Source organism: Brassica rapa, chromosome A09 (genome assembly GCF_000309985.2).
Source record: "Brassica rapa cultivar Chiifu-401-42 chromosome A09, CAAS_Brap_v3.01, whole genome shotgun sequence".
NCBI lineage: Eukaryota > Viridiplantae > Streptophyta > Magnoliopsida > Brassicales > Brassicaceae > Brassica > Brassica rapa.
In genome coordinates this window covers 6950816-6964568 of record NC_024803.2, presented here as the reverse complement: position 1 = coordinate 6964568, position 13753 = coordinate 6950816, and the positions used below count along the sequence as shown (strand labels likewise).

The 13753-nt window shown below is 32.3% G+C and overlaps 2 protein-coding genes and 1 non-coding gene across 4 annotated transcripts; 1 reads left to right on the top strand and 2 right to left on the bottom strand.

Moving 5' to 3' along the window:
• The first annotated feature begins 2039 nt into the window (after positions 1–2039).
• LOC103837959 (casein kinase 1-like protein 5) lies at positions 2040–5769 on the top strand. Of its 2 annotated transcripts, XM_009114357.3 has the most exons (14): positions 2097–3143; positions 3234–3274; positions 3358–3427; positions 3528–3676; positions 3750–3845; positions 3930–4000; positions 4087–4148; positions 4235–4298; positions 4380–4464; positions 4575–4701; positions 4790–4872; positions 4966–5029; positions 5105–5193; positions 5282–5769. In XM_009114357.3, the coding sequence occupies exons 1-14, from the start codon at positions 3068–3070 to the stop codon at positions 5516–5518; spliced, it is 1314 nt and encodes a 437-aa protein (XP_009112605.1). In that variant the 5' UTR covers positions 2097–3067; the 3' UTR covers positions 5519–5769. The 2 variants fall into 2 exon arrangements, with proteins under 2 accessions (XP_033136747.1, XP_009112605.1); XM_033280856.1 differs by having other exon boundaries at positions 2040–3143; positions 4966–5193.
• Positions 5770–5925: 156 nt separating this feature from the next.
• On the bottom strand, positions 5926–9438 carry LOC103837958 (diacylglycerol O-acyltransferase 1). Its single transcript, XM_009114356.3, has 16 exons — positions 8751–9438; positions 8590–8670; positions 8433–8506; positions 8275–8350; positions 8132–8199; positions 7919–8042; positions 7766–7843; positions 7572–7673; positions 7350–7486; positions 7109–7190; positions 7001–7021; positions 6848–6910; positions 6709–6756; positions 6542–6604; positions 6389–6439; positions 5926–6274 (listed from the first exon to the last, which is right to left on the bottom strand). The coding sequence occupies exons 1-16, from the start codon at positions 9087–9089 to the stop codon at positions 6170–6172; spliced, it is 1512 nt and encodes a 503-aa protein (XP_009112604.1). The 5' UTR covers positions 9090–9438; the 3' UTR covers positions 5926–6169.
• Positions 9439–12826: 3388 nt separating this feature from the next.
• Positions 12827–12898, bottom strand: TRNAK-UUU. The gene has a single exon. It is a non-coding gene; the product is annotated as a tRNA-Lys (tRNA).
• Positions 12899–13753: the final 855 nt, after the last annotated feature.

Here is a 13753-nt window from a genome sequence, read left to right as displayed (position 1 = left end):
TTCTTATACTTTCTATTTGCATAATATCTATATTTTACATTTTATGATAGATGTTTAAATCGTAATATACTTTTTCCATTGTTTTTAAGTTGTGTATTTCTTTTTCTTATACTTTCTATTTACTTAATATCTATATTTTACATTTTAAGATAGATGTTTAATATTTAATGTACTCTTTCCATTTTTTAAAAATTGTGCATTTACTTATTATTGTATATATAATTCGTATATTTATATATTTATAATATTTAATTATTATTTATTTTTCAATATATTGAGTATTTCTCTTTCTTATACTTTATATTTAGTTAGTATCTATATTTTATATTTTAAGATAGATGTTTAAATCTCAATGTATTTTTCCATTTTTAATGTAAAACGGCAATGTTTAATAGAAAAACTTGGACAAATAGTCAAATAGTTATATTTATGTTTTTTTTTTAATATAAAATAGAAATTTTACATTATGGAGATAAGCCGTTTTTTTAAGTGGAAAATGGTAATCTTACATATGTTTAATGTAGTTTTTCCATTTTTTTATGTTGTATGTTTACATTTTATTGCTATTTTTAAATGTAAAATGGTAATCTTACATATGTTTAATGTAGTATTTCCATTTTTTATGTTGTATGTTTATATATTATTTATTATTTTCGAAATTATATATAATGTTTTTTTTTATAAAATAGTAATGTTACATTATGGAGATAAACCGTCTTTTTTTTAGTGAAAAATGGTAATCTTACATATGTTTAATGTAGTTTTTCCATTTTTATGTTGTATGTTTACATATTATTTTTTTAAAAATAAAAATTTGAAATGGTAATATTACATTATGGAATTAAGCCGTATTTTTTTTAAAGTGAAAAATAGTAATTTTACATATGTTCAATGTAGTTTTTCCATTTTTTATGCTCTATGTTTCATATTATTTATAATTTTTAAAAATTAGTAATATTAAAATGTAAAACTATATTTTATGCCACGTGTCATCTTTCGGGAGAATTTTTTTTCGCTGATGTGGACGCTCTATGGAGCCTCAAAAGGTCCCTTTTATTAGTAAGGATTTTGTTTCATATTTTTATTTTCAAAATTTCAAATTTTAATTTTAGTTATCGATTTGATTATTTTATTTGATGGTAGAAGCATTTTTACTTTTTTGTTCATTTATTTGAACATGTAATATATTTTTAATAAATGATTGTGTTGAGAATATGACTCTAAAATTCATATAATATGATCTCAAACAAAATAATTATGTTTTTTGGTATAAAACCGAATAAACCGAAAACCGACGGTATATAAACCGAACCGAACCGAAGTAAATATGGATTTTGAATGGTAGTCATATTTTACTAACCGAAATACCGAAAACCGAAAAAAACCGAACCGAAACCGAACCGATATCCGGATTGAACACCCCTACCAGCGACCCCAAAATTATTGAAAAATGAGCAGACCGAAATAATTGGGCACGCACACTTTTCTAAAAAAAAATATGTATTTGATTTAACTGAAAAGGGTGAAATGGTAAATCGAATCGAACCGGACCGATGTACAAACTAATCTCAAATAGAATTCTAAATAACCGAATAGAACCAAACCGAACCGGTTCGAGAAGGAAGTGAGGAGAGAAGTGACAAATGACCACAGGCAAAGAGCCACACACAGAGATTAGACATGGTCATTTTAACCTGGATCCAAAAACCTGAACCGGAACTGATCCAATACTTTTTGGGTGTAAATTTTTTTACTCAAAAGAACCGATCCGAATAGACCTGTACCTAAAAAAACCCGACTCGAATAGATCCGACCAAAGAACCGATTTGTACCCGACTTAAAAACATGTATATCTAAAACTATGATGTTTTTCTGTTCTATTTTATATACATTATTTTATAATTTAGTTGAAATGTCTTTTGTTAACAATATTTATTATTATTTTGTAATTTTTTTAAGTAATATGAAGTTTTAAAATTTAGAATTTAAAATCTTTTATTTAAATTATTAATAGTTACATTTAAGTTATTTTGTAAAATTTTAGATATATATATATAAATATGACAAATATCAAATAAATTTGATGGAATTGTGTATGTCATGTCCTGATGGGTCAAGACATGCCTCAAAGGGACATGTCTTGGTCCATCATGAGCATATTCTTCACTTTTCAAAGTCTTGGTCGTGGCTATATCAAGAGGCAGTCCAAGTTTCAGTCAAAGACTTTATCTAGTCAAGTCTTTGTTTCTATTTTCAATGTCTTGTTTTTAGCACATTCTTCTTTAGATCTCTACAACTTGTAATCCTATAAATAAGGCCTAAGAGCCACGAAATAAGATCATGAGTTTTCCCTTTTTTATGAGTTTATCTCTTTGTTCTTTGTAGAACACTTATTGTTTTTTGGTGAGGTTATCTCCGAGTAAACATTCTCTATTTCGTTGGACTTGTGCGTCATATCAAACCACATTTAGAAATCCTTCTTCTGTTAGATTTGTGCGTCATAACTGAAATCTGGTAGTATCAAAAGACTTTTCACCCCTCTTATGTTACTATTCATTTCACGAGTTCTCCATTTTGGTGAGTTCATATCTCTTTAATCCGATTGAATAATCCTTCTCTAATTTAAGGCATATCACTGTTAGATTTAAATAGCTAAGACCTGAAAACCCGGATCCGAAAGAAATCGGCTCGAATCCAACCCGAAAACCGAACGCGGAGACTTAGTTTTCTTCTTCTTCTCCACTGCTTGCTTAACCAAAAGGTAAAAGGGTAACTGAACCGAACCGATTTACAAATTAATCTCAAAAAACCAAACCGAACCGGCTTGAGGAGAAGATGGGAAAAAGTGGGAGAAAAGACCACAGGCAAAGCGACACGCAAAGGTTTTTCTTCTTCCTCCTTAACTCCGTTGCTTGCTTAACCAAAACACCCCCATTCGAATCTCTCTCTCTCTCTCTCACCAACTCTCTCTCACTTCCAATTACTCCATCAACTACTCGATTCGCTTCTCCGTACGTGAGAACCCTAGTTGCTCTCTCGGGACATAACATTAGGATAGAGTTTGACCATGGAGCCTCGTTTTGGGAATAGGTTCCGCCTTGGCCGCAAAATCGGTAGCGGCTCCTTCGGAGAGATTTACCTCGGTTCGTCGCCACTCTCCTATTTTGTCAAATTAAGAGAAAAGCTCTTAACTTTCAGTTTTTTTTGATGACTTCTAATGATTGTGATTGCAGGAACTGATGTTCAGACCAACGAAGAGGTCGCTATTAAGCTTGTGAGTGTTTTCATACTCTTGTCCAAGTTCAAAGACTCCAACTTTACTTTTTGTTCAAAGTTGATTCTTTTTTATTGTTGCAGGAAAGTGTGAAGACTGCGCATCCGCAACTGTCATATGAGTCGAGGATATATAGGGTTGTTCAGGGTGGAAGTATGTAAAACCCTTTTTTCTTTTTTTTTCTTTCTTTTCCCATTCCTCCTTATAGAGTTTTGTTCATTTCTTTTTTATTGAATAATAATGCATTATGCAGCTGGGATTCCAAACATTAAGTGGTTTGGTGCTGAGGGTGACTACAATGTCTTAGTCATGGATTTGCTTGGTCCTAGCCTTGAGGATCTCTTTGGCTATTGCAGCCGCAAGTTCACTTTGAAGACTGTTCTCATGCTTGCTGATCAGATGGTATGTACTAATGCATTTGTTAACGCAACTACTACTGCTGAGTTTCATTAACTTTGTTTGCTTCTTGTGCCAGATTAATCGTCTCGAGTTCATCCATTCTAAATCCTATCTTCACCGTGATATAAAGCCGGATAATTTTCTCATGGGTTTAGGAAGGCGCTCAAATCAGGTTCTCTTTCTTCTTCATTTACTCTTCTTTGGTGAAACTTTGATTTTTGGAATGTCACCTATTGTTGTTCTCTTTCTATTATAGGTCTATATCATAGACTTTGGCTTGGCTAAGAAATTTAGAGACAGCTCTACTCATCGACATATCCCATACAGGTAACATGCGCAGAGAGAGGGATTCATCAAATTGGATTATTAGATTCAGTATTTTCCTGAGACTTGAGTTTGTAATTATCATTCAGGGAGAATAAAAGTCTAATTGGGACTCCGAGATATGCCAGCTTGAACACTCACCTAGGGATCGGTATACTTCATCTAATCAAATCTTATTCTCCCTTTCATGGGATAATTTGTCTTAATCCTAATCTTCTGTCCATCTATACTTGGCAGAGCAAAGTCGGAGGGATGATGTAGAATCACTTGGTTATATTCTAATGTACTTCCTCATGGGAAGGTGAGAGTCACTACGTATAATCTTTTTTTTTGTATCATGTTTCTTGTCTACCTAACCATCTCTTATACTATTTTCTTGTAGTCTCCCATGGCAGGGACTGAAAGCTGGGAACAAGAAACAGAAATACGACAAGATTAGTGAAAAGAAGGTTTCTACTTCCATCGAAGTAAGTTCTTCACTCAAAAAGTTATATGAGTCCATGTACTAAGGAATAATGATGAAATAGAGAAGGTTGATTGTAGATAGAAATGTAACTTTGAATCAGTGTATTTTCAGACGTTATGCAGAGGTCATCCAACAGAGTTCGCATCCTACTTTCATTACTGCCGCTCACTTAGGTTTGATGATAAGCCTGACTATGCTTATCTGAAGAGACTCTTCCGCAACCTTTTCATCCGTGAAGGTCATTCATTTCCTCTCAGGCTACTAAACTCATGAATAATCTTCTGCTGACACCAACTATGTTGGGTTTCTTTCTTGTTCGTCCCCAGGTTTCCAGTTTGATTTTGTGTTTGACTGGACGGTTCTCAAGTATCAACAATCACAACCTGGAAACCCTTCACCTCGTGCCAATGTACAGTTTTGTTAGTCTTGATGTTTGATCCCATTCATGACACGCAGATGAATAGCGAGTTAGTGACAGATTATTTGATGCTTCTTTTGTCAGGATGGTGGTGTTGGGACTAGCTCTGGATTCAACCCTGCAGTCAGCAATGCTGAGAAACGTCCAGGTATGTATCCTTCTCCTAAACAAATGCAGGCACATAGTAATGAATATATACTCAAGGCGTGTTTGTATTCCATAGAGTTCCCAAATCAGAGAACGAATCTCGATCTTAACCTGAAGCAGAAGACCAAGAACGTAAACGAATCTGCAACTGCAAAGGACAAGCTGGTAAGTTTTGCTATGCTTCTTTTTTTTTCTCTGGTACATTTTTTCGAATCAGGATGATTTGAACTGTGTGATCCAAATGGTTTATCAGGTACCTGGATCGTTCTTGGGTCGATCAGAAGGATCATCATCAAGAAGAGTTGTGGACTCAAGTAGTCGTGAACCGTTCAGTGGCGGGAGTGACAATGCAAACTATGAATCTGCACTCAAAGGCATTGATAGCTTGCGGATCAATAGCAATGCAGGAGATGAGACTGCAGCGTTGCCACAATCAAATGGAGACGATACTACTCCTCGTGTAGAACCCAAAGCAAAGCTGTCAGACTGATTCGTAGATGAAAGCTTTAGAACATAACCGGTATTCACTTTTGTTGATTGCTTCACCCTTCTTGAAGGAGTTTGAAGGTTGTCTATGATTCTTCTGAAGAAAGGCTTTAAAGTTAGAGATTTGATATAAGGGAGGGATAAAAAATATTTTTTATACCACAGTGCTTAAATATATGATTCATTTGTCTTCTCCGTTGTATAGAGAAAAACCTTCGTATTTTAAGTTCCTTCTATCTGATAATTATTTCAAAAGTTAAATTAAAACCCATTGTTTGAAAAAAGTGTTTTTGCTAAAAACCTTTAACGTCAGTTTATGATTAAAATGGTTTATTATTTAATTATATTTCTTTATCCTGCATTTTAAAATGTTGAATCATCATAGATAAACTGTATTTAGCCGATACATAGATTGAAAGGCTTATTTTTATTTTTCTCGGTATTTTGGTAATCGTCAAAGATTATTACAAACATATATGAATGAAATTTTCTTTACAGCATAACAGAATCCAATTATCTCAGTCTACTTTTCTTTATGGGCTTGTTAAAAGACGAGAAATAGAAGATCCAGTGAGGGACAGAGACAAAGAGAAAGGATACGTAACTCCCATCTTTCCAATTGACCAATTTTTTTCTGTGGCGTAAAAAGTCCTTCTCAGGACATGGATCCTTTGCGGTTCATCAGGTCATGGTAATAAAGAAGCACACACATCGGTTGTCCGAAAATGCAGAAGCTGAACCAGAAGATCATGTTTCCCACCTAATAATCCCATTCCAAAACAGAGTAAATTTTTAAAAGTTTCAACAACACATTTATTAAACATGTAAGTGGATCAGAAGTAAGAGTTTTATCTTTCAGGTTTAGAGAGCATACCATGGAGCCAAACCTTTCTTGTAAAAAGTTTGTGATAAAGACCAAAGGGACCTACGCAAAACACACTGAGTGGTCAGAAAATAAAAGACTAAAAGACACTTCCAGATTGTTTGTGAAGCTTCTCGGTAGAAGTTTTGTCAACTGTTTTTTTACCTGAAACATAATTCCCATGAAAGCCCATAGATTGAAGAGACGGCAAGGAACTGCGATGCATAACTGCAAGGAAATTTGTAAATAAGAGACTGTAAGTAAGAATTCAGCGTCTCTTTCACTCGCGTGTTTTGTGTCTAGGCCCAGGGTGATGAAGAAGGTATATTTACCTCATGAAAGACTGCAGAGACTAAGAAAGCAATGATAATGGCGGGTACCTGGAACCAAGAAGAGTGGAGGGTCAAAGCTATTAACGCAGAAAACAATCTCAATCATCACAAATCACTTGTATAATATATGCACACTCACTTTTGGTATCTTGATGCGCAGGCACGGAAAGTATACATGTCGAACCATCCATTTGTGAACAGGCTGTTAAAACAAAAACAAAAAGCTCTTCATCAGCTTTCTGCTTCTGCTTCGTATAGAAAAGAAGGCAATGTTTTAGGAAGAGAACCATACCATATTCCACATTCTCCAATACTGACAAAGGAACAACACATGAAATTTGGTTAGTCATGTGACATACATCACGTCTTTTTTAGTAAGAGAAGGTTAAAGGCAACTCACATCTCCAACGCTTTTTGCATTCCACCAATCTTTGTAGAATTCACGGTCCCCGAAGCAGAGCAGCTCTGCCAGTATGTTTAACCTTTGAACAAGAACAATGCAAAGAGATTTGGTCAGAAACTGAAATTACATCTCAAACTGTGAAAAAAACTAATATCATCAATTTCTTCATGAGATATTCTCCTTTCTCTTGTTGTTCATCTTTATAGATCATGTTGAAAGAGACGGGATCATGGCATACCAAAGGTGGAAGAAGCAGTAGAACATGCAGAGCCACACATATAGATTTGGAACTGAAAGCTTCAACACTCTTTCAATAGCATATAGAAGGTCCCCTTTCAGAGGATGCTTTGAGTTCCTAACAATAGGATTTATATACTGCCAGAGAAGTAACAAACGAAGATTGAAGCCAAGTGAATATGCAGAAAGGAAAAATAAAAAAAGAAAGATGTTGAAAACGCACCTGCTCTATTATAAATCCCATGAGTCCAGTGAATATGACAAGTTTCGCAAATTGACGAGCCACCCAACCCTTCCGGATACATGGAGAACGTGGATAGCTTGGCTGGCAAAAGCATAGATGCGAGGTTTAAACAAAAAACTTTCACAAGTATAAGAATGTTTAAAACGCTATTAGCTGAAGACGTATCTCATTACCTGATAACACAGTGTGGGAGCAACCATGAAATACGCCAAGCTCTTCAAGCTAACATAGTAGGAGATTTCAGGATCGACCTAAAGTTTATAAACAGTATCTAGTCAAACTAGTAGCACAATGCAAGTGATTAATATAAATATTAGTTCTTTTACCTTATCAGCTGAATTGGCCAGGGTTCTTATGTCGTAGCTAGTATGAGCGTAAGAAACCAACTTCAGCCACACAATGCAAGTGAGCAGCATCAACGTGACACCTGATAAGAAGGCAGAATCACACCTGTCCGTTTCCAAAATCATCAAATTAGCCAACTAAACCTTAAAAAAAAGAGCATCACACCAGAAACACCACCGTAGCTTAATCCTCACCTCAGTGTGACGTAGACTGGATACAAGACCTCTGTCAAGGTTATAATGACATGAAGAATGATGGCAACCTATTAAGAAACTTATAAGTTCTTCAGGATACAAATTCATCCTCAACAAAGCGTAGACAGTAGTTGTTAACTCACAGGCTCAGATATGAATTTCTGAAGTACCATTTTCTCGACCGTGAAGGCAGCCAAAGGAAAGACCGAAAGTGAAAGACTACCACATAAAAAAAACTCAAACTTTATAAGAATCCGAATCGCTAAAATTCATCATTATATGGTAATAAAAGAATGTTTACCAACACATGAAAAGCGGCCAGTCTCGTAAGGATGTAGAACTAAACCAAAAATCAGTTCTGATCAACCAACCATACTACAGGAACGATAGCAAACAGTAAGTTCTCAGCTCTATACAAAACCTGAAGCAAACGGAGAGAGAATAAGGAAGTAACTAACCTTCATGAGGTTTTCGATGATGAGTCTACTGTTAACAGCAACAAGAACAACTACACAGAGGTTGAACAATCCTGCATGGCTCTGCCGTCACATATGAAAAATTCAATCTTTTTTATAGATGCAAAAGAGCAAGTCAGTCGAATAGAATCTGAGATGATTACTTGTTTGAAGATAGCGTCAGAGCTGAGAGGACTCTCCCTCGTCCTCCGATGAGCTGGAACCGACGGTCGATACGTAAACCTTACATCGCCTCCGGCGGATTCCCTAGTTTCGGCATCTCCGCCAGCTAAATTCGCTGTTCCCTGAGCCTCCTCCTCGGCAGCGGAATCAACCCGATCCCTTTCGGCCGCCGCAGCTCCAACATCGTCCGACGGGGAAGTATCGGAGAGGAGTCCGTTGGAAGAATCCGATCTCGATTTACGACGGTGGAGCCTGTCGAGATCCGCGACGCCGTTCTCCGTCGGCGGTACAGCGACGCCTCCAGAATCCAAAACCGCCATTTTTTTTTAGGTTCTGGAAACGAAAAGAGGCACAGAGAAAGCGAAAAGCATGCAGAGGAAAACGGTTAAAAAAAATGATTGCAGTAGAGATAATCAGAATCTAATGGAAAGACAAAAGTTATTTTTTTTTTTTTTTTGAAAAGATTGTTGAAAAATAGATTAATTGCTTATAAATCGGTTTATCGTGTGTCTCTTTCCTGCTAAGGGAATCAAACTTTTTTTTTTTAAGAAGTGGGGAAAAAAAGATTCACCAGAGAGAGAGAGAAGAAGAAGAAGATGACAACAATGGTGACAGAAATAGTGGTGGGAGATATTTCTCTTATTTATAGGATTTTTTGCCTTACCAACATACTTTTTCTATTTTATTTTCCTTTCTAGTTTTTGCTTAGCCCAGAAGAGAATATAACATTGCCACGAAATTGCCCAAATTTTAATATACCACAATTTGCAAATGTAGATATTATTCAATTATTTATTGTAAATAAGCTTAATAAAATGAGAAAATGACTAGAATAGTACCAAACCAAGTTTTTGTTCCCAAAGTAGCACTCTCAAGGCTCAAAGTCACAAAAATAGGTTTCATTAAAGAGGTAATGTACACTTATACCCCTAGGGTTAATTAATCCAAACCTTAGGGTTTAGAGTTAAGGGGTGGGGTTTTGGAATTAGGGTTTAAAATTTTATAAATAATAAATAATAAAATAAAAAATAAAAATTTTAAAAACAGTTTTAAAAAGTAGTTTTAAATTATAAAAATAAAATCTGAAAAAAAGAAAAAAAATTATAAAAATTTCGAATCTGAAAACATATAATCTGAAACTATAAAAAAAAAATACTTTTTTTTATTTTTTTATTTTTATTTTTATTTATTTTAGTTTGTTTATTTAATTTTAAACTAAGGGTATTATAGATATTTTACCCTTTAATGAATGTCATTTTTGTGACTTTCTCCTTCTAGTGCTATTTTTGAGACATAAACTTCAAAAGGTGCTATTATTAACAATTGCCCTAATAAAATTATGTGTTATTCAGGTTTGATGATTATATATTAGCTTTAATGCTATATTCCGAATTTTATTTTTTACTGGACAACAATTTTTTTTAACAGTATTCATATATATAATTATATATTAATAATAGAATATCATAATTGTTGCAATTTTTTCCGGTTCAAGAAGATTAAAGTATTGATTGACAGAGCAATAGCATAAGCTTTATGCTCTTTATTATCTAATCATTAATTTTTAAAAAAATATTTAGAAAATTATTTACTAGATACTAATGTTCTCCAAATTTTTTTCACTCAATGCTTTCATATGGAAATTTTGGTAGATATTTGAATATAAAATATATAACAATAAAAAATAACTAAATATAATTAATATATTTTATTTAATAGTGTCAAAAAATTATGTTTATATCCAAAAACAAAATTTATATTTTCAAAAATGAAATTTGCAATAAATATTTTTTGACTTTTTAAAAAGAATAATATTTCACATTTAAAATATAATTTAATTTATGTAATCAAATATGATTCATTATTTTTAGTAACAAAAACATAAACTAATATATATTAATACATTACAAATATATCTATATTATTTAAAAATAAATAAATTACATATCATATATTATTTTATGATAATTTTTATATAAATCATTTACTACTTTACCAATCACATCATCGAATACATAAACGAGAGTACATAATTTATACAACATACTGCTATTGCTTTATCACCAGCTATACCAATCTTTATTTTAGAAAATATAATTTTGGCATTAGCGACCGCGTTGAATATTTTCACCGGTTTTATTAAAATATATAGTGTGTATAACTAAAGATTCAACATATCTAATAAATATTTTTACACCTAAGACCATCTCCAATGGTTTACTTTATTTTAGACTAATTTTCACTCTAAAATAGTGTTATTCTAAAATAGAGTAAAGTTTATCTCCAATGGTTTACTCTATATTTGACTCTAAAAATGAATATTCTTAAATATATATTTTTAATTTTATAACTAATATCTTTTACTTACAAAATTTACAAATTGACTCTTTATTTTTATTTTTCACAAAATATTCATAAATTATATATTTATATCAAACATTTATTATATTAAAACTTACATTACATTTTACTAATAACATAATACATTTTAACTTAAACATTTCCATTAGTAAATCCTTCCCATAAGTGATCAATTAACGAGTTTCATAGTGTGAAATGGATTTTTTTTATCTTTGATTTTTTCTTAAATCGACCAAAAAATTCTTCAAATCGAAGATTATCATTCTTTCGTGTCTGAATCTGTGTAAGTGGAACTTCTCTTCCCATTTTAGTTGGTGTGCTAAAATCACATTCATCCTCATATCATGTTGTGTAGAATTATACATGTAGTCCATATGCATTGGTCACCAATACATTTTTATATATTTTAGTTACATACATGCATCAAAAAATATTTTGTTTGTGACTTGCATTCATTGCAAGATCCAGATGTTCGTGAATATTTTCAAGAGGGACAAACACGAATTTTACAAACAAAAAAAACATGGTCAACAACATGAACAAGAAGCTACTCCTTCGTTTACCTCATTTGGACAATATTTTAACAATATTGCTTGATCTAGAAGCAATTTACCAAAAAAATAAGTCATTATTATCTATGGTTTTAATTTTATTTTGAGTTACTTATTTTTAATTTTAGTATTTGTTTCTTTTTCTAATCTTAAAAAAAAAATTAGTGCTTGTTTTCTTTGGCTAATAATAATAAAGTTTAAATATTTATATATATTGTGTTAAACATAATTATGTGTTGTTTGCATAATTAAATTTTTATAAATAGTTTCAAAATAAAAAGATTGAAAAATAAAAGGACTCAAGTATAAATAAAAAAAGTTTTACTCTATAATAGAGTAAGAAATAGAGTTATTCTAAATATAGAGTAAAAAATATAGTTGCACTGTTTTAGAATGGGATGTAGAGTGAGATTGGAAAGATTTTACTCTATAATAGAGTTTAGTGTAGAAAATAGAGTTGGGTTGCAATCTCTTTCCTTTTCACCTAGTCCGGCTTTTGTAATCATGTGAAAGTTTACTGTCATGCAGAAGTAATATTAAAATCTCTCTGAGTATTAAACAATACTACATCTCAATGGAACAGAGAATACTGTTACTGTCAGTGAAAACAATGACATGCATTGGTGGTGTGTTCAAATATGTACCTTTGACCCCCACTTTGCCTTTACATCTCTTTACGCATAAACTTGTAAAAGCATTATTATTGACTTATTCTTCATAATACTAAATTACTAATGTAATTTGAGTAATGCAGCTGATGATATAGACAAAACTCAATGCCTAATTAACAAAGTTATTTTGGAGAAGATAAGATTAGTTATTAATTTATTTAGATGCTGATGTGTTCTTCTATTTTTAAAAGAACAGTATCAACAGAAAAAGTCATGTAGTCATATAAATAATACAATGTAAACGATTGCTATTTAGCATACATAGTTTAATGGTCAACTCTGTCTTTTTGTAATAAACATTTTATTAATGGTTAATAAAGTATTTGATATATTTTTCGTGACAGTTATATAAGAAAAATAGGACTCCTCATAAACAGAAAATCAAAAGGAAGTTCATCAAGCTTCTCTGAATAAACTCCTCACGAGTACCCAAACGCCGCCGTTTCTGAAAATTTGAAATTCGAAAAATTAAAACGCCGACTGTGGGGATCGAACCCACGGCCACGGGATTAAAAGTCACGCGCTCTACCACTGAGCTAAGTCGGCTACACGTTTGTATAACCCGTTATGTCTATAATATCATTATTTAGTCGAATTTATTTTATTTCTCCAGAAAAAGAGAACAATTTATTTAATAATTTAATTTTATATAAATCTGTTCGAAATGATCTATTGTTGGAAAAATACGAGAGAAAATCATCTGTAAAGTCTACAATGCTTGTGTTTCAGGATTGGGTCTCTCCAAGATGAGCTTCATTACCTTGGGTTTGCATATATTGAAATTCGGATGTTCAAAAGGAAAAAAAAGAAGCATATATTGAAATCCTAATATAAGAATTGGGTTGCGTTGATTTCTATCGGGAAAGGGGTTTCTACCAAGTCCAGGTCTGGGCTTTGGACCATGCAATTTACGTAGTAATGCAGCAATAGATGATATGACTACTTTTTAGCAGGACACATAAAGTTCATTTCGGCCACACACAAATCTTTGTTATGTATCTATATAATTTTTACACACCAATATGTAAATTATCTCCATAAATACCTAAATCCTTGTAAGATATCTCACTTAAGAATTACCAACAAAGTCAGTAAATGTTAGATTGCTAACATATTTGATAACAATGCGATCACATTTGTTTATAGACCTTTAAACACTTTTGAGATTTGTTGTTAAACGGCTGATATATTTCTAAAATTTTAAATATTTTTATATTATACACATATTCAAGATTAATAGCAATCTCATATAGAAATGTTGCTAATAATGAATAAAAGTATATAAACAATTTATATGATGTTTGCTACATTCAATGTTACACTGCTAAGCTTCCTAATAGCCAATAACAAAAAAAAAATATTATCTGTGAAATGTAATGTTTAGTTGTTACAAAATAAACG